The sequence below is a fragment of the Oryctolagus cuniculus genome, chromosome 11, assembly GCF_051225735.1.
Source record: "Oryctolagus cuniculus isolate XC-2025 breed Fujian yellow rabbit chromosome 11, ASM5122573v1, whole genome shotgun sequence".
NCBI classification, from domain to species: domain Eukaryota; kingdom Metazoa; phylum Chordata; class Mammalia; order Lagomorpha; family Leporidae; genus Oryctolagus; species Oryctolagus cuniculus.
In genome coordinates this window covers 56,643,579-56,663,584 of record NC_142877.1, presented here as the reverse complement: position 1 = coordinate 56,663,584, position 20,006 = coordinate 56,643,579, and the positions used below count along the sequence as shown (strand labels likewise).

The window sequence follows — 20,006 nt, the reverse complement described above, 5'->3', positions numbered from 1 at the left end:
CGTTAGGGCCGTAAATCCTCCCCACCCCCAACAATGCACGTTACAAACCAGCAGCCACCCCTAATGCAGCCGGCTCCCTCCTAAGGGATCCTGGGCTGTGAAGTCCTTTGGTGGCCACGCCCTCCTGCTGTCAGGCAACTAGGAACTACGCCTCCCAGGACGCCCCGGGGAGGCCGCGGTCGCGGCCGCCCTCGGCCACGCCCCGTTGCGCGCGGCCTCTTGGGATTTGTAGTCCCAAACCCAGCAGGCTCCGCGGCGGAGCGCGTGGATGAACTACAAACCCAGAAGCCCTCGCGCTCGCCCGCTCCCTCCCCTCCTGGAGTCGGAGTGCTGTTTTTGTTGTTGGTGAAAGGTGAGGGGAACAGCTGATCCGTCTGTGGGGTAAGAAACTTGGCCTAAATTGGTGGTGGGGGGCGATCTGACGAGGGGGGAGTCACCCCCTTTTCCAGACTGTGACAGGACAATCGGAGCGAACTGTGGAAGCGGGGGGTGCAGGAACGTTTCGGTTTTAACACTTTCCATACTGGAGCAGCGACCCCCACTGTTTGGGGAGTTGTTGGGTTAAGGGGGCCGTGAGCCGAGGCGGGGTGGGGGGGGAGCTTCCTCATGTCCTCACCTTCTTCTCAGTTCTTCTCCGTAAAGCTTCATGAGGGAGTTTGAGGGGGCTGAAGTCTTCGCCCGTCCTCTCCGGGCACGACTTGGCCCTCGCAAGCCTCACCCGAAATCCGAAGGCCTGTGCTTGGCTGCATGCCCCTGGGGAGGGATAACTTCCCAGTTGTGGAATGTCGAGGAGCTCCGGAGCCCTGCAGAGCGGGGGGCTGCGCGCCCCCCAGCACGTGACCCTCTGAATCTGGCTCCATGCCTACACTTGGGGTGCTCTGGGGCGTGCACGATGCCTGCAGCTGTTGGGGCTTATCCTAGAAGAGTTTTGGGGGTTGCTCGGGCTTAGATCTCGGGGGACAATGTCGCACTCTCCCTCCCTTAGAAGACCACCAGGTTGTATTTGCAGAGAACACGACTAGTTTTATAAAAAGTAGGGATTTTTCAGAGAGATGGAAACTCAGAGGAGCCACTTGTGTCCAGTGCCGTCTGTGTCTGGGAGGGAGAAGCTGCTCCCTTGGTACAGCCGGCCCGCCTTTACTTTTGTTTTCTTTTAAAGTTCCTGACTTGAGCCTGGTGTGGGCTGGTGATGTTGGGGTTGTGCAGCTGGTAGTGGCTCTCGCTGGCTGACTGGACGCCGCGGCCCCGGCTGACACAGGAAGCAGATTGGTGGGCAGGGAGAAGAGACCGGGAAGAGCGCCTTGCAGCCCTGGGCTGTGGGGTTCTCTGGATGGGTGTTATTTTCAGTCTGTGTGCAGTGTCGTATTTTCCAATGAACTCTCCCCAGCTACCGTGGACCGTGCCTTCCTCTCACCCTATCGTATAAGGTGTCTCTAGCAGTCCAGGTAGATGGAAGGATTCAGGCTGAGGACTGAAGCTAAGGGGAGCAGAGAGAAGATGGGGAGGGAGATGCCAGAGCCCAGGGAATGCTCAGCCCGCCCGGTTTCTAGTTCTGCCCCAGGCCGGATCTGGAGAGAATGATGTTAGGTTCTTTTTTCAACTTTCTCTCTCTCTTTCTCCCCCGCTTTGCTCAATATTAAATGCACATCTCCCCTGCTCCGGGCCCCTGTGTGACACTTCCCCGTGTGTCCCTGGCCCAGGGGTGGGGCTCTCCCAGCCCCCACATTCCATCTCTCCACATTCCTGCTGCATCTTTCGCTCCACCCTTGAAGCTGCCGCCTCCAGAATTCTCGACTTCCTGGAATAATGAAGTTGAAGAACAAAACCTGTCTTTCCCTTCCACCCTCCCCTCCCATTTGGCTCTTAGAAGCGAGCAGGCACTTTCTGCTTCACTAGGATTCGGCCGTCAGAGAAGGGGAGGGGACGGAGAGCTCACGCTGTTGGCCCCCCCAGTGCCACCCCCAGCCGCAGTTCCAGCTCAAAACTCAGCCGCTCCTTGCAGAAACTGCGTGTGTCCCAATTCAGTCCTGGGTGCAGCTGGGTCAACAAGCTCAGGAGTAGGCAGGGACCACACCTCAGTTTGAATTCAAGAGCCAGAAGGGGTGGGGTGGGGAGTGGAGGCTGGAGGGTTTGGAATGTTCACGGTAGTTAGGAAGGGGAAAAGGAGGGACTGAGAGGGGGCAGAGCCTTGAATCCTGAGACGTGGTCCTAGGCGCGGTGAGAAGTAGACCTAAACTCTAGGAAGGGGCTGTGAGCCCGGGAGGGCACGTCACAGGAGGGGGTGGGGACTGACTTGGAAGGCCAGACCTATGTCCTAGAGACTGAGAGTGATGCCTTTCAAAGATCTCACAACCCTCGGGCACTGGAAGTGAGGTGTGCCTTCATCTCCAGGAAGGGTGGCAGGGCTGTGAGTGGGTGGGCAGAGAGAGGATAAGGAGAGGGGGAGCAGGCTCCGGGAAATCACCCATTTCTTTTGTAGGAGGGCAGCATGGAGGAGTCATCTCTAAGCCGGCCACCATCCCGGGGTGGAGTCACCTTTTTGAATGTCGCCCGGACCTACATCCCCAACACCAAGGTGGAATGTCACTACACCCTTCCCCCGGGTACCATGCCCAGCGCCAGTGACTGGATTGGCATCTTCAAGGTATCCCTGGAACCCCTTGTGGCTCAGGACTGTGGGTCATGGGCTGGTTGGAATATGGGGAACATCGGGTGGGTTTCTCGGTGGAGAGGGGAGAAGGGAGAGAGATGGCACAGATCACAGAGCCATCTGTATATGCAAAGCTCCTGTTTCCCCACCGTAGCCTGCTCCTTGCTGGCACACCAGTGTCTGGCCGCCAGCCCTGTCTCTTACCATCCTGTCCCCCTCGTGCAGTCCCTTAGTCCCTTCCTCCCTCACCATCCACCTCTCCCGTCCTGGGCTCTCACAGGTGGAGGCGGCCTGCGTCCGGGATTACCATACATTTGTGTGGTCCTCGGTGCCCGAGAATCCGGCTACTGGTTCTCCCATCCACGCCAGTGTCCAGTTCCAAGGTACAGGGAAGACGGCACACGGGGAGGGCCAAGCCAAAGAAACGGAGCTTTGAATGAGGGTGGTGGACAGACAGAAACACAGGCAGAGGATGAGGAAAAGTAAATACAAACGACCACCGTGAGACCACATCCAACAGGGCTTAGTAGCCGTGGCACCGTGGGATTAGCGCAGAATCGGGGACTTCACAGGGCATCTGGTCCTGCTCCTGCCTGGACAAAGAGGGAGTCCACCATGTAGCTGGGAGGCAGGGGAGAGAGAAGGTGGCCATGAGAGCTGCACTGAGATCTCGGCTCTGTTGTGCAAAAGCTGGTCGGCCTCAGGCAGTTACTTAGTCTCTCTGTCTGTCATCCTAGAAGGCAAAGAGGCTGGCTGTAGGCAAAGCTGTTAGCACAGCGTCTGGTAGGGAGGCAGAGCTTTGGGAAGCAGAGGAGGGAAAGCGCTAACCAGAGAAGGGAGAGGGCTACCCCAAGGAACAGAACTGCTCCATGGGACGGAGAAACAAAACATGGAGCAGGAAGCCAGGGGCGGTGGGTGCTGTGCTACATACACCAAGGGCGGGGGGACGTGCCTGGGATCACACTGGGGGCCCGGGGCCGGCCTTTTCCCCACAGCCAGCTACCTGCCCAAACCGGGAGCCCAGCTCTACCAGTTCCGCTATGTGAACCGCCAGGGCCGGGTGTGCGGGCAGAGCCCCCCTTTCCAGTTCCGAGAGCCGAGGCCCATGGATGAACTGGTGACCCTGGAGGAGGCGGACGGCGGCTCTGACATCCTGCTTGTGGTCCCCAAGGCCACCGTACTGCAGGTGAGAGAAGAGCGACAGAGTTGCCCCTGGAAGAGGGAGCCGGAGGACAGCATGGGGGGCAGGGATTCCTCCACTTCCTGCTTCCTCCATGTGTAGCCTCAACAAAAGACCTCACCGGGAGTTACACCAAGTCCTACCTGCAAGAAAGTCTCCGTGTAATGTAGACGGACTGTAAGCACGCCCCCACGGGCCAGCGTAGCCCAGGGCTTCATAAGAACTGGCCTTTCTTACCACATCCTGCCCCAGGCCCTACAGGCTGATGCAGAGGGTCCAAGGAGGCTATGCCAGGGAACATTCTGAGAAAGGCAGGATGAGAACTGCCTCCAAGACCAGGGAGGAGGGAGAGCAGATAGGCAGGGCCCCTTCCCGCTCCATCCGATGCCAGAGACACAGCCACGTGTGATCCTTTGTGCTCCACATGCGACTAGTCCATGCTGAGGGATGCTATATGGAGTTTGAAGACTTAGTACGTGAAAAAAAATAATGTGGAAGATCTCAGTCATTTTTTATTTTTTTTAAAGACTTATTTATCTGAGAGGCAGAATTACAGACAGAGAGGGGGAGAGACAGAGAGAGAGGTCTTCTATCTGCTGGTTCACTCCCCAGTGGCCACAACGGCTGGAGCTAGGCCGATTTGAAGCTTGGAGCTTCCTCTGGGTCTCCCACACTGGCGCAGGGGCCCAAGCACTTGGATCATCCTCCACTGCTTTCCCAGGCCATAAGCAGGAAGCTGGATCAGAAATGGAGAAGCTGGGACTCAAACCGGTGCCCATATGGCGTGCCAGCACTGTGGCAGACTTAACGTACTACGCCACAGCACCGGCTCCAGATCTCAGTAACTTTTATATTGCTTACATGTTGAAAGGATGTACCATATTGGATAGAGTAGATTAGATAAAATATTAAAACTAATCCCACACGTTTCTTACCTTTGAAGTGACTACTAGAAAGGGTAAAATTATTTATGTGGCTTGTGGTCTCTTTCTATTGATCATATATAAGAAGAATTAAGGAGTGGAGACAGATATTAGCAAGGCAGACTTCCTAAAGGAAGTTCAAGGCCGGGTGAGGAGGAAGTACACTCCCCAGCCAGGAGGGTAAGCCTGAGGAGGTTTCAGAAGGCGAGAATGAGTAGCTTTTCTGTGATTTAAACAAACTCTGCCCTCTGAAACCCCAAGTCTAAAAAAATAGGTGGAGTCAACACAAGAACAGGAAAATGTTTTTATGTCACATAAATCAGATGTGTGACCTGCTACACTGTATTCTGTTCTCGAATTAGTTTTTCTCACTTAAACCTCATGCCTGGGGCCAGGCATGTTTGCCCAGCGGTGAGACACTGTGTCCCACAGCACAAGACCACACCCAGCTCCAGCTCCAGCTCCAGATTCCGGCTGCCTGCTGATGCAGATGCTGGGAGGCAGTGGCGATGGCGCACATAATTGGGTTTCTGCTGCCCACGTGGAAGACCTGGATTGAGTTCCTGCTCCTGGTTCCAGTCCTGGCCATTATAGGCATTCGGAGAGTGAACCAGCAGGTAGTAGGAGCTCTCTGTCCATCTCTTTCTCTGTCTCTTTGCCTCTCAGATTAATTAGCAAAACAAAACCTACAACCAAGACTAAGGGATCACTTTGCAGATGAGGACACAGATTGAGAGAAATGAAACAACGTGTTCAAAGTCACCTAGCTGGGAAAAAGTGTACTGGGATTTGAGCCCAAGTGTATCTGACTGCAGAAAAAATAGGGTGAAACTTGGGGAATCATCTCTTTTGTCTGCGTCCGCAGAGAAAGACTTCTGCCAGATGAGGGACTCTCGCAGTTGCTGGGTGAGGAAGGGCCCAGCCTGGTGTGGGGAAAGGGCAGGTAACAGTGAACTGTAAGCTGGCATGAATGGCTACGTGGTGGCCAGGAGTCGCACCAGGCCTCCCCCTGCTCGCCCTCCTCGCCCATGCTGATGTAACTTCCCAACCCCGACGTGCACCCGCAGAGCAAGAGGGGTGGACCCTCAGAACTGGGTGCACGCTAAGCACACCACTTCCCACCTGCCCCCCGTAGAACCAGCTGGATGAGAGCCAGCAAGAACGGAATGACCTGATGCAGCGGAAGCTGCACCTGGAGGGCCAGGTGACGGAGCTGAGGAGCCGCGTGCAGGAGCTCGAGACGGCCCTGGCAGCTGGCAGGCAGGAGCACGCCGAGCTCCTGGAGCAGTACAAGGTGGGAGTCGGGCCAGGAGCGGGTGAGGCTGGCCGCGTGCCCAACAGAGAGTGAAGGAGAGATGGCGGTGGGCTTCTCGGGTGCTGCTGGCATCCCAGGAATAGGCTCAGCGGCCAGGGAGTGGGCTGAGACCTGAGATTCCAGGAGATCCGTCCCGATGTGTAAGGAGACAGCGCTCTGAGCGCTGACGCGCTGGGATAAGGTGCAAGGTGGCCGGAGTCACAGGTGAGGGCGTGTGCCCTTACAGTTTCTTTTTCAAGGAGGGAGTCGGGATGGAGGGCAGAAGCGGTGAAAACTTGGGCGTGCTTCTCCAGAGATGAGCGATAACCTCCCTCATCTTCCGGGGGAACCCCTAACTCCAGGGCCTTGCGCGGTCCCATGGGGAGGTCACGGAAGAACGAGACGTCCTGAGCCGGCAGCAGGGCGACCACGTGGCACGCATCCTGGAGCTGGAAGACGACATCCAGACCATCAGTGAGAAAGTACTGACGAAGGAGGTGGAGCTGGACAGGTGAGGGGACCCCAGGGCCTCACGCCCTCCGCATTCCTGCCTCCTGGTGCAGGCAGACATGCCTCCCCTTCTCAGCCTCACTCAGGCTATTGCAGGTCCTGGGGATGTCTTTTTCCTGCCTAGCTCTCTTCCATCCCTCCTAAGGCTCTCCTGTATCACCCACCTTCAGAAATAATCACAGCCACCGCTGGTTGTGCCGCAGAAGCTACACAAGAGCTGTGGGTGGAGGACTAGGAAGAAGAGAACCGGATAGGACAGTCCATGCAGGTGGTGGTGGGGGATTCCAACTCTTACCCAGGAAAAATAGGACTGGACTCTGTTCTCCCTACTGAGCAGTGTTACAACTGGTCTCCCAGGAATGTTCTGGAATCTCTCCCTTGGGGGGGAAAATGGTATAAATCATAGACTCTCACACTGGGAGGGCTGTCAGGCATGTAAGAGGGTGTCTAAGAGACAACCACCCTCCAGAGACAGAAAGCCTCTGTCCACGCTGGATGGCTGTGCCTTTTGTAGCTCTTGTATGGAGCCAAACGCCACCCTCCTGCCAAGCATGGGGCCTAAACTAGACCTCGCAGGCCATATAGAAGAAATTTCTCTCATAGAAAAATGTTATTCCTATCACATAGCATAAATATTGGTAACTTCTCGTGCCTGTTCTTCAGAGTTTCACTGAGTAAGCTTTCCTATTTTTTCATTTATCATTTACCATTTTTTAAAAGATTAATTTATTTATTTGAAAGAGTTAGAGAGATTTTTTTTTTTTTTCCCATTCACTGGTTCACTCCCCAAATGACTACAACAGCCAAAGCTGGGTCAGGCCAAAGCCAGGAGCCAGAAACTCCATCCAGGAGGCAAGAGTCCAAGCACTTGGGCCATCTTCCACTGCTTTCCCTGGGCACATTAGCAGGGAGCTGGATCAGAAGTGGAGCAGTGAGGACTTGGGACTTGAACCAGAAGCCAGGAGCCAGGAGCTTCTTCCAGGTCCCCTACATGGGTGAAGTGGCCCAAGCACTTGGGCCACCTTCTACTGCTTTCCCAGGCCATAGCAGAGAGCTGGATGGGAAGAGGAGCAGCCAGGACTAGAACCGGTACCCATATGGGATGCCGGCGCTGCAGGTGGAGGATTAACCTACTGTGCCACAGCACTGGCCCCAGGTGGCATCTTAACGCAGTGAACCACAACTCACAGCACCGGCCCCAAAATGACAGTTATGTCTTTTTCATTCAGTATTGGGAGATTTAGTATTTTCTTTTTTAACTCCTTAAAGCAAAGAGGCCTTCAATCCAAGGCCCAGAATAATAAGCAAGTTAATCTTTTCCAGGGTATGTTAAGCCTTGCCTTATAGAGATTCTAGATGTTTATGTTCTAGTACATGGAGTAGAAATGCAGAGACCAGACTGAGTGCCTAGGAAAGGTTGGGCACTGTCCAGACCAGGAGTCGGTAAGCTATGACCTGTGTGCTACATCTGGCCTGTACCTCTTTTGATACAGCCTGTAGTAACAATGATTTTTAATATGTTTCAGTTGTTAAAGAACAGATGATAAGAAGAACCATACTTTGTGACATGTGAAAAATTATAGATTTAAATCCCAGTGTTCATAAGTAAAGTTTTATTGGATCGCCACACTTGGCCATGCACACCTACGTAAATCTCTCTCTTCCACCTCTATGGCTGCTTCCACACCACGGTGACAACACTGAGTAGTTGCCATGGAGACCAGGTGGCCTGCAAAGCCCAACACACCTACTGTCAGATCCTTCGCAGAAAAAAAGGTTGCTAACTTCTGACCTGGGCCAAAAGTGACTGCCCCTTGTGTAGACAAGACTGGTTGGAATCTTTGGTTGACTGAAAGCAACCAGGGAGCCATCAGTATGAGATTCCTTAAAATGATACCTAGAGAGAAAGGAAAAACCACTTCTAGATTGCGTTGTAGAGCCGGCAATCTTGGGTTGTTCTTGGGACTGAAGACTGGCTCATCCTGGTGTCGGGGGGGGGGGGGGGGGGCATTCCAGGCCGAAATGGAGGTTTGGGCCTGGAGGACACAGGGAGCAGAGCATAAGACAGAGACCCAAGTCCTCCATTCCTTCTCTGATGACCGGACTGCCCTGTGCGCTGTCCCCTGCCTCACAGGGTGAGAGACGCAGTGAAGGCCCTGACTCGTGAGCAGGAGAAGCTCCTCGGCCAGCTGAAGGAGGTGCAAGCTGACAAGGAGCAAAGCGAGGTAAGGGGCGGAGTTGCTGTGCCTTCTCCGTGGGCCGGCCTGAGGGGTCTCCCTGAGTCCTTCCTGAGTGCTGGGCAGCAGGGGGGATAAAAATGCAAAGACCCTGTGTGCATTCTACTGCGGAACACATACATATACCCAGATCGGGACTCGTCAGTCAACTCTGCGGGGAGCAGATGTTTACCCAGCAGTTCAGGCACTTGCATCCTACATCAGAGTACTTGGGTTTGATTCCTGGCTCCGACTCCCGACTCCAGCTTCCTGCGAATGCAGACCCTGGGAGGCAGTGGTGTCGGTTCAAGTTACTGGATCCCAAGATTGAGTTCCAGGCTTTGGCGCAGGCCCAGACCCAGCCCTGGCTATCACAAGCGTCTGGGGAGTGAACCAGAGAACGGGCGCTCGCTCTGCCTGTCTCTCTCTCTCTCTCTCTCTCTCCTCTCAATAATTTCTTTTAAATTTTTAATTTTCATATCAACTCATTTAATTTTTAAAAAGTTTATTTATTTATTTATTTATTTATTTATTTGAAAGGCAGAATTACAGAGAGAGAAAGAGAAATCTGGTTCACTCCCCAAATGGCCGCAACGGCCCAAGCTGGGTTGATCCAAAGCCAGGAGCATCTTCCAGGTCTCCCACAGGGATGTAGGGGCCCAAGCACTTGGGCCATCTTCTACTGCTTTCCCAGGCCATAGCAGAGAGCTGGATCGGAAGTGGAGCAGCCAGGACTCTAATAGCCACCTGTATGGAATGCCAGCACTGCAGATTGCAGCTTAACCCACTATGCCCCCCGTGCCAGCATAGGTATTTAATAATACACTCTTTCCATGAACTTTTTAAAGAACTTCCATATGCCTGGCCCCACTTCCAATTCCAGTTTCCTGGAAATGCACTCTGGGAGGCCCAGTAACAACTGAAGTACTTAGGTCCATTCCACTCATGTGGGAGACCTGCCTCCTGGCTTTAGCCTGGCCCAGCCCCTGCTGGGGAATGAACCAATGGATGAAGACCACTGTGTGTGTGTGCATATGTGTGTGCAGGCATGCCCGTGTGCTCCTCTCCCTCCCTCCCTTTCTATCTCTACACACACACACACGTCTTTCAAACAAATAAAAACAGAGGAACAGGGGCTGATGTTGTAGTGCAGCAGTTTAAGGTTTCACTTGCAACAGCAGCATTTCATATCAGAGTGCTGCTTGAGTCTTGGCTGCTCTGCTTCCAATCCAGCTTCCTGCCGATGGTCCTGGGAAGGCAGTGGATGCCAGCTCAAGTACTTGGGCCCCTGCCACCTCTGTGGGAGACCTGAATGGAGTTCTGAGTTTCTGGCTTCAGCGTGGACCAGCCCCAGCCATTGTAGCCATTTGGGAAGTGAAACAGTGGTTGGAAAATCAATCTCTTTCCCTCTCTCCCCCCATTTCCCCCTCCCCTATCACTTTGCCTTTCAAATAAATAAATAAAATAAAACTTAAAAAAATAGGGGAACAAAAACATGAAAAGATACCAATAAAAATACCTTTTTAAAAAATGTGGCTATAGGGGGCTGGTGCTGTGGCGTAATGGGCAAAGCTACTACCTGCAGTGCCAGCATCCCATATAAGCGCCTATTAGAGTCCTGGCTGCTCCACTTCTAATCCAGCTCCCTGTTAATGTGTCTGGGAAACCAGCAGAAGATGGATCAAGTTGTTGGGCCCCTGTACCCATGTGGGAGACTAAGAAGAAGCTCCTGGCTTCAGCTTGTCCCAGCCCCAGCCGTTGTGGTCATTTGGGAAGTAAACCCAAATAAATTTAAAAAATAAGGTGGGTATAAACTAGCCTAGAATTTTTATTTTTAAAATTTTCTTATTTATTTGAAAGGCAGAGTTAAAGAGAGTAGGAGAGAGGGTGAGAGATCTTCTATCCTCTGGTTCACTTCCCAAATGGCTGCAACAGCCAGGGCTGGGTCGGGCTGAAGTCAAGAGCCAAGAGCTTCTTCCAGGTCTCCCACATGGGTAGCAGGGGACCAAGGACTTGGCCATCCTCTGCTGCTTTTCCAGACCATTAGCAGTGAGCTGGATCAGAAGTGGAGCAGCCAGGACTTGAACCAGTGCCCACACGGGATGCAGGAGGTGCCTTTACCTGCTGTGCCATAATGCTGGCCCCTAACCTAGAACTTTTAAACCTTTTTAGCAAAAGTCTTTCCCGCCCACTATTGAAGTTTTACATCTTTTGTGGAACCTCACTGAATACATAAAAACAAAATTTTACTACTATAAACTAATTTTATTTTTAATTTTTATCTAATTTATTTGAAGGGCAGAAAGAGATCTCCCATCCACTGACTCACCAAATGCCCTCAGCAGCCAGGGCTGGGCCAGGCCTAAGCCAGGAGCTAGAAGCTCCATCTGGGTCTCCCATGTGGGTAGCAGGACCCAGGTACGTGAGCCATCACCTGCTGCCTCCCAGGGTGTGCATTCACAGGAAGCTAGAATTGGAAGCCAAGCCAGGACTCAAACCCAGGCCCTCTGACACAGGATCAGGTTTCCTAAGCGGCACCTTGGCACCTGCCCCTACGGTTTTGTTTTGTTTTTGTTTTTGTTTTTGTTTTGTTTTGTTTTGTTTTTGACAGGCAAAGTGGACAGTGAGAGAGAGAGACAGAGAGAAAGCTCTTCCTTTGCCGTTGGTTCACCCTCCAATGGCCGCTGCGGCCGGTGCACTGCGGCCGGCGCACCGCACTGATCCAAAGCCAGGAGCCAGGTGCTTCTCCTGGTCTCCCATGGGGTGCAGGGCCCAATTACTTGGGCCATCCTTCACTGCCTTCCCGGGCCACAGCAGAGAGCTGGCCTGGAAGAAGGGCAACCGGGACAGAATCCGGCGCCCCAACCACGACTAGAACCCGGTGTGCCGGCGCCGCAAGGCGGAGGATTAGCCTAGTGAGCCGCGGCGCCGGCTCAGGGTTTGTTTTTTTTTTTTTTTTTAACATAATTGCAGTTCATATCAGAAATGCACAGGAACTCTAAATTGCTTCCTGAGGATCGGGGGCTTCTGTGGAAGATGATTTGAAAATGTTTTTGCTTGACAGTGACGATCAGGTAGTATTGACTACACAGAGATGAGAGGGAAGCCATTATGGGAAATGGAGGAAAACGTGAGCAAGTGCTTAGGAAGCCAAAACCTCAGAGCCATTGAACTTGGCGGTGAAGGGTTTGAGATAAGGCCTGGGTCAGATGGCGGAGGTCTTGAGTTTACGCACTCTGTGAACGATGAGAAGCGTCAATGGTTTTCAAGGAGGGGCGACACGTACTTAAAGAAGATTCATCTCACGGCTTGTGGAAAGTTACGCGGTTATGCAGTAGTGCAAGAAATAACATGGGCATGGCGACAATGGAGGAAAAAAATGGTGGCAGCCAAGATGGAGGATGGAGACGTGAAAGGCTCTCTGGGGACCCCTGAGAACAGAGGCGAGCATGGTACCTAGGCAGCCGGCCTGCGTGATGCAGGAAGTAGCTAGTCCCCTGCACCGAGATGAGAGCTGAAGCGGCGGGAAGGGGGCAGGAGGTAGCACACGCGGCGTTGGAGGAGCCTGTAGGACACCCAGACTGTCGTTTTCCTGTAAGAGGAAGAGTGGCAAAGCAGAAATGGCACAGGGGATGCCTTCATCTGAGACCCCAGGCTGTGAAGCTGGAAGCAGATTGAGTGTCCCTTATCCAACATGAGTGGACCAGAAGTGTCTCGAATTGCTTTTCCTTTTGACGTTGGCATATTTGCATGTACCCGATGAGATATCGTAGAGGTCGAACCCAAGGCTAAACACGAGATCCATTTAGGCTTCTCATACACCTTACATCCACAGCCTGCAGATAATTTTATTTTATTTATTTATTTTTTGTCAGGCAGAGTGGACAGTGAGAGAGAGAGTCAAAGAGAAAGGTCTTCCTTTGCCGTTGGTTCACCCTCCAACGGCCGCCGCGGCCAGCATACCGCGCCTATCCGATGGCAGGAGCCAGGTACTTATCCTGGTCTCCCATGCAAGTGCAGGGCCCAAGCACTTGGGCCATCCTCTACTGCACTCCCTGGCCACAGCAGAGAGCTGGACAGGAAGAGGGGCAACTGGGACAGAATCTGGCGCCCCGACCTGAACTAGAACCCGGTGTACCGGCGCCGCAAGGCAGAGCATTAGCCTAGTGAGCCGCGGTGCCAGCCTGCAGATAATTTTATATGATATTCCAGGATGCCTGCATTTTGACCACAACCTGTCACATGAGGTGAGGTGTGGGATTTCCCATTCATGGCGACCTGTCGGTGGCTGGAACAGTTTGAGATTCTGGCGCATTCTGAATTTCAGATTTCCAGGTCAGCAACGCTCAGCCTGCACTGCATGGCTTTTGGGGAGCTGGAGACGAGCTGTCCAGGACTGAGTCCCTCTTACGTGAGAACCCAAGGCAGGCTGCAGGGCAGGAGCTGATTCTTTGCCTTTGTGTTAAACCGGGCAAGAGGAACCCCGGCCTCTCTCATCATCATTCCCCCTCCCTGACCACTCCAACACAAATGCCTCTCTCCTCAACCACTTCCTGCTCCCATCAGGCTGAGCTCCAGATGGCACAACAGGAGGCCCGGCGCTTAAACCTGGAGCTGCAGGAGGCCAAGAGCCGGCAGGAAGAACAGGGCGCCCAGGCCCAGCGCCTGAAGGACAAGGTGGCCCAGATGAAGGGTGCCCTCAGCCAGACCCAGCAGCGGGTGGTAAGTGAAGGCCCCTGGGCAACAGGAAGCAGTGACTGTTCTCTGGGACAACAGCACAGGCCTGGGTCCTGGTGCCAGGTGGGCGGAGAGAGCCCAGGGGCCTCCCTGGTTTGCAGGTGATTCTGGGAGCTCTGATCTCTGTCTCCTTTTCTCCCCTGGAGGCTGAGCTGGAGCCTCTGAAGGAACAGCTTCGAGGGGTCCAGGAGCTGGCCGCGTCCAGCCAGCAGAAGGCCGCGCTCCTTGGGGAGGAGCTGGCCAGCGCAGCAGGAGCCAGGGACCGCACCATAGCCGAGCTGCACCGCAGCCGCCTGGAAGTGGCCGAAGTCAGCGGCAGGCTGGCGGAGCTCAGCCTGCACGTGAAGGAGGAAAGATGCCAGTGGAGCAAGGAGCGGGCCGGGCTGCTGCAGAGCGTGGAGGTAGGCGTCCCCACAGCTACCGGCCCACTTCCGTGGGGCCTGCTGCACGTACTCAGGCTCCCTGGGAGGAGACGGAAGGGGCTGAGAGCCTCAGAGGACTCTGGGGTAGAGAGGGACTTCGAGGTAGGGTTATGTATTTATTTGAAAGGCAAAATGACGCAGAGAGGGAGAGACACAGAGGGGAGATCTTCCATCTGTTGGCTCACTCCCCAAATGACCACAATAGTTGTGTCTGGCCCAGGCTGAGGCCAGGAGCCAGAAACCACCCTCTCCTGGTCTCCCATGTGTATTTGAACCATTTTACCCTGCTTTCCCAAGCACGTTAGCAGGGAGCTGGGTTGGAAGTGGAGCAGCTGGGACCCAAACCAGAACTCCAATACAAAAGGCCAGGGTTGGTGGTAGAAGCAAAGGCTGAACCCACTGCGCCACAATGCTAGACCCTGGAGAGGGGCTTTGAGGAAGGCATGCCCCATCCCTAACCAGGGCATCCCAGTGCTGTTTGCCATAGCACCAGCCTTGGTTCCCATCCTGGGCAGAAAAACGTTTACCGTCCCAGGCACCAGGCCGTGCCATGCCACCCATTCTTTATCCACACAGCAGTTCACTCTCAGGCCCTGTCCTTTGTTCCGGGGGTCTAGCAAGTGAGGAAGGCAAAAAGGAAGTTCCTGCAAACGCAGTTCAGTGAAATACAGCGGCGGATGCGGCGAGGGGTGGCGCACTTGCCAGCGGCATCCGTCTGCTCCACCCCCGGTCTCCCATTCTTTTGTGCCACCCCCTAGGCAGAGAAGGACAAGATCCTGAAGCTGAGCGCAGAGGTCCTACGACTGGAGAAGGTGGTTCAGGACGAGAGGGCCCAGAGTCAAGTGTTCAAGACGGAACTGGCCCGGGAGAAAGATTCCAGCCTGGTGAGGCAGCGGCCTGCAGTCCTGTGCTGGGTCCCCTGAGGGGGCGGTGTTCCTCCTCCTCCTTCTCCTCCCCTCCCCCTCCCCCTCTTGTGGGCATGGGCTCAGAAGTGCTAAGTGCGCACCCCAGTGTGGGGCAGTGTCTCAGTCTCACTGGCATGCCTCCCAGCCCTCCCTGCTGTATCCCTTCCCGTTCTCAGGACACACATCTGGGCCTGATCGGGGCGACTTAGGGGAAATCATGTCCCCTTGGTACAGCCAGGGCCTGTGCAGCCAGCCTAGAGGTCGTCACCAGGGTCCACACTAGGACTCGGGAGGCCCGAGGGGGGAAGAGAGTTGGGGCTTCCCTGTGTGTGCTGCAGCAGGAGGGGAGCGGAGACCTGGGCAGACCTGGTTCCAGGTGGTTGGTCGGGGCTCCAGAGTTGTCGGAATAACATTCTAGGCTCCGGGTTCCACGTGGCTTCTCCCGCAGGTGCAGCTGTCAGAGAGCAAGCGGGAGCTGACTGAGCTGCGGTCGGCCCTGCGCGTGCTGCAGAAGGAGAAGGAGCAGCTACAGGAGGAGAAGCAGGTGAGAACCCAGGGCTCAGGCTGCGGGCGCCAGAGCTGAGGGCTGGAGGGCAGGAGGCCGGGCCGCTTCTCGTCGCCTCTCAGCTTAGCAACAGGCTCTCTCCGAGGGTCCAGGGGCTGGCGGGGTGCTGTCTGCTCATAGCAGCTGACCCGGCAGGACAGGGGAGGATCACTAGCAGAAGGGAGAGCCCCTAGGGGAAGCGGCCTGTCCTTAAGTGGGCCCACCTTTGGGGGGAGGCATCCAATCCCGTAGAGCCAAGAGTTCCTCTCATCTCAGATGCAAGGAAAGGCTCTTGTGGGCCCAGCCTGCAGCTCCTGTCCCTCCGCCCTGCCATTCCAGGAGCTGCTCGAGTACATGAGAAAGCTGGAAGCCCGCCTGGAGAAGGTGGCTGATGAGAAGTGGAATGAGGACGCTGCCACGGAGGACGAGGAGGCCACGGCAGGGCTGAGTCCGTACACCCCAGTCTCATGACCCCTCTGCCCAGTCCTCCCCGTCAGGGCCGCACGGGAGCCGCCCTGGCAGCTCCCTGTACACCCCTGTAGAGTGTAACTGTCGCCCCTCATCCGGGGCAGACAGAGCTGTCGGCCCTCTAACTGTGCATGCTTCTCTCTCCGCCCACCTGCTTCCTCTCCCCCAGGCTGCCCGGCGGCCCTGACAGACTCCGAAGACGAGTCCCCAGAAGACATGAGGCTCCCACCCTATGGCCTGTGCGAGCGTGGAGACCCGAGCCCTTCTCCTGCCGGGCCCCGAGAAGCTTCTCCCCTGGTCGTCATCAGCCAGCCGGCTCCCATCGCTCCGCACCTCTCAGGCCCGGCTGAGGACAGCAGCTCAGACTCGGTGAGCTGGGAGGGGCTGGGGCCGAACCTGAGCGTCCCGCTCTCCAGAGCAGGAAGCCTTAGCCGTGCAGGGCTCTCGTGACTTCTGGGAGAGGAGGCAGGCGCAGCCCATCCTCGGGACCGCTGACGGACGCAGCCCCCAGGCCCCGTCCAGTCCCGCAGCCTCACTGCTTGCAGCCCTGTGCCCTTCTCCTCTCCTTACCCCTTCCCGCAGCCCCTGTGGGCACGGCCCAGCCTTGGCAGCTCTTGGCTCACCCGTCCCAGGGTGCTGCTCCCCAGCCTCGGGACACCCCCCGAGACCCTACCCTGATTGTTTCTTTGGCACCCAGGAGGCTGAGGACGAGAAGTCAGTCCTGATGGCGGCTGTGCAGAGCGGGGGTGAGGAGGCCCACCTGCTGCTCCCTGAGCTGGGCAGTGCCTTCTATGACATGGCCAGGTGAGCGCCCCTGGGGAGAAGGGGGGCGTCCCCGCCTGCAGTCGCCTCCTTGGCCTCAGCCAAGAAAGGGGGCTACAGGAGCCTTGGCCCCAGGAGCCGACTTGCCTCTCGCAGTCCCGGGGCCTCAGCTCAGGCTCCCGCTCTGATCGGCGCCCTCTGAGGCCCTGCCTTCAACTGGCTGCTGTGCTGTTCTAGCGCCGTCTCCCAAGGCGCCAGGTTGCCCTGCAGCCCCCTCCCCAGCCACCAGGGAGGAACCGAGGCTCCTTGGGGGGAGGAAGGGAGGTGACCAAGGCCCCAAGGGACGGGAGCAGAGAGAAGACTGGGGTCCCGCGTCCCTGCTGGCTTCCTTGATGGACCCTGGGGGCGGGGAGTCTGCAAGGGCGGGCAACTCGGGCTTCAGACTCTGCCCTCCTGTTTCTGCCGTGGGTAGAGGGGCCAGGGCGTGAGGAAGAGAGCTGGCACTGCGCAGCCCCCAGCTCTGGCTGCAGGGGAGCTGGGCTGCGGCCCGGAGGGGGGCTGCTGCCACGCTCCTCGGCTGCAGCGGGAAGATGAAAGACGATGTCAGACTCATTTTCGGCCTCATTAGGCAGCAGACGGAGATGGAGGGAGGAGAGAGGCTGGGGGCTGGGCCTGCACTGCAGAGACCAGCCCAGAGCGGAGCGGAGCGGATGGGTGCCTGGAAACCAAGGCTTCCTTCCGGGCTGGTGCCTAGAGGGATGTGGGCAGAGAAGGGGCCCTGATGCCGCGTTTGGGATAGGGCGAGGGGACCCACTGCTCAAGAAGGCAGCGGGGCACCCAGCCCTCTCCTTTCCCCCTCTGTCTCTCTCCAGTGGCTTTGCAGTGGGGCCCCTGGCCGAGGCCAGTGCCGGGGACCCTGCCACGCCACCGTGGAGGGAGTGCCCCATCTGCAAGGAGCGCTTCCCTGCCGAGAGCGACAAGGACGCCCTGGAGGACCACATGGACGGACACTTCTTCTTCAGCACCCAGGACCCCTTCACCTTTGAGTGACCCCAGCACCTCCCCTGGTACACGGACGCGTGCATGCACACACACACACACACACACCCCTACACCCCTACACTCAGGTCTCACGCCCCTCCCCCGTCACCCTGGGCGCCGTGATATTCTGTTTCCTAAGAACCGCTCCCGTGGGCCCTGCTTTCGTCCGGGTTTCCTAACTTCACCCTCCCCAGCAGCTGAGCTCACCCCGGAAGTGGTGTTGGCGGAACCAGGGTGGAGGAGGCCTTCCCTGGGGGGAACCACGTGGGTCCCTCCTAGCCCTGGCTGCCTGATTCCCACAGGGCCGCCGAGCTCACACACTCACACTCACACTCACACTCGCACTCTCTTCTTTGATGCCCCAAAGCCAATTCCAGGGGCACCCCTCCCCCTCTCTTATTTGGAGTTTGTTTGTTCACCTGAGTTTTCTTGGGCCTGCAGAGAGGCAGTGGCGCGGGCATCCTGGCCGCCCCAGGCCTGCTTGGGTTCTCAGCTGCATCTCCTCTTCCTGTTGCCCCCTTGCCTTCCGCGCCCTACCCAGCCTCTCCCAGCCTTTCCGACAGCCTTAGAGATCCAGTTTGGAAGTTTCTTTTGTATCTTTAAGGATTCCTGTCCCCTGACTCCTGCCCCTCCCCACCCCTATAGCCTCACGTGGAAAGAAATAATGTATTTGTGCCTTCTGTGAGGGATGGGGAGCAAGTGGCCCCAGGGCTCCCCGCTTCCCAGCCCTCCTCCCTCTCCACGTCCCCCACAGCAATAAGAGCTTCCCACGCCCATATCCCTCCCCCTGATGTGTAGTTTGGACAAATATATTTATATGATACTAGCGCCCGTGTCATCAATGTGTTCCTGTTGCGAGGTGGCCCGGCCTCTGGCTCTCATACTCTGGTGAGGGAGGGGTAGGGGCTGGCACGCTGGCCACCGTGGAAAAAGGAAGAGCTTGGTCACAGTGGGAGGCCTGGCTCCCGGAACCTTGCAGTGAGGAGGTAGAACGTGTGGCTCTGCAGTGGCTGCACCCAGGGGTGGGTGCATGCTGGGGGGGGGGGCTTCCATAGTCACCCTCCAGAGCAGCTGTCACTGTACTTGGGCCAAAGGACAGGCATTGTTCCTGCCAAGAGTGCACTCCTTTGGGGGTCGGTGCAGAATGCCCTGAGCCCCACAGCTGAGGAGGTCTTTCTAGAACGCCTGGCCCCAGCTCCCCTCCCCCTCGGCCGCCTCGCCTCCTCACACAGGCGGACGCACACGCTGCAGTCACACAAGCACATCCATCCACTCCATCCACTCCAAGCAGCTTCGCAGGCTAGACAGACACAGCCACAGCATCGTAAAGCATTTATTAAGGAGCTGCGCGCTCACCCAGACGCTCAGCAGGCTGTGCCCGAGCCCGTGCCTGCAGCCCGCAGCCCCCACCCCACTCTCCATCCCGGGGGTTCCTTGATCAACCGCCCCTGCATTCCCGCCAGGGCCCCTGGGGGGGCCACCCCCTCCATTGCCTCTCCCCATCCACCTGAACCCCTCCTGTGCACCCTCACGGCAGCCCCACCTGGGTAAAGTCTCACATCCTTCCTCCTTCCTTTCTGTCTCCTAGCAACCTCTGCTCGTTCCCTGAATCCCGTCCAAGGAAATTAGAGATAATGGATCTCTCCTCTCTCCATCTCAACCTCTCTCTATTGATCCTCCTTTAATGAAAGTTAATTATAACAATGATTTAATTAATAGAATCCCTCTCTTCCTTTATTGCTTCCCGTATTAAGACTATTAATAAATACGAGCTGGGCTGACAGAGGCATCCATCACTCGCCTGGGATCACCCCCTCCCTCGTTTTGCCCTCCCCCTCTCCCCCTCCCTCTCTTGGCCTATAAACTTGCCGGGGTAGTGGGGGTTAATCAGAGAGGAATTATGAGCCAACATCCCCAGTAGGAGGTGCGTTTAATGAAATCACTTGTGATTTATGTCGCGGGAGGGAGAGTGGTGCAGAGGCTAGAATCTGGGGCCCACACATCCAGGCTTCCAGAAGGGTGCCCCCCACCTAGTGCAAAAGAGGACAGGAGACAGATACGGGGACCCCGGTCCTCTGCTCCCACCCCACAGTCCCTGCCCAGCCACGTGCCCACAGGAGCCACGCACTGGCTGCCCAAGGCCATTGACACGCAGGCGCTCACGCCCGAAGCAGAGAGCGGGAGTATTTAGAGCTGCCAGCCGCTCCCCTCTCTGCCCCTTGGCTGTCTCTCGGGGGTGCAGCCTGCACTTTCAGAACCGGAGTCCTGCAGCGGTTTGGGGATGTTTCTTGGCCTTTCTCGTGCTTTGCCTACCCCAGTTTCCCAGGCACGCCCCCACATTGAGGGAACTCAGG

At 56.3% G+C, this 20,006-nt stretch overlaps 1 protein-coding gene across 2 annotated transcripts; it reads left to right on the top strand.

The window, feature by feature from the left end:
- The first annotated feature begins 244 nt into the window (after nucleotides 1-244).
- CALCOCO1 (calcium binding and coiled-coil domain 1) lies at nucleotides 245-18,478 on the top strand. Of its 2 annotated transcripts, none has more exons than XM_051845588.3 (15): nucleotides 245-381; nucleotides 2,480-2,644; nucleotides 2,931-3,033; nucleotides 3,646-3,836; nucleotides 5,889-6,047; nucleotides 6,410-6,558; nucleotides 8,692-8,782; nucleotides 13,340-13,495; nucleotides 13,657-13,911; nucleotides 14,691-14,816; nucleotides 15,286-15,381; nucleotides 15,721-15,829; nucleotides 16,019-16,218; nucleotides 16,547-16,653; nucleotides 17,484-18,478. In XM_051845588.3, exons 2-15 carry the CDS (start codon nucleotides 2,489-2,491, stop codon nucleotides 17,659-17,661), a joined length of 2,076 nt encoding a protein of 691 aa, XP_051701548.1. In that variant the 5' UTR covers nucleotides 245-381; nucleotides 2,480-2,488; the 3' UTR covers nucleotides 17,662-18,478. The 2 variants fall into 2 exon arrangements, with proteins under 2 accessions (XP_051701548.1, XP_051701549.1); XM_051845589.3 differs by having other exon boundaries at nucleotides 269-352.
- Nucleotides 18,479-20,006: the final 1,528 nt, after the last annotated feature.

Bases quoted from the DNA above. Each gene is read 5' to 3' on its own strand.
- CALCOCO1 (XM_051845588.3), top strand. From the start codon at position 2,489: ATGGAGGAGTCATCTCTAAGCCGGCCACCATCCCGGGGTGGAGTCACC. The intron at 13,496-13,656 runs GTAAGTGAAGGC...TCTCCCCTGGAG, and splicing joins GCCAGACCCAGCAGCGGGTG to GCTGAGCTGGAGCCTCTGAA. The intron at 14,817-15,285 runs GTGAGGCAGCGG...CTTCTCCCGCAG, and splicing joins GGGAGAAAGATTCCAGCCTG to GTGCAGCTGTCAGAGAGCAA.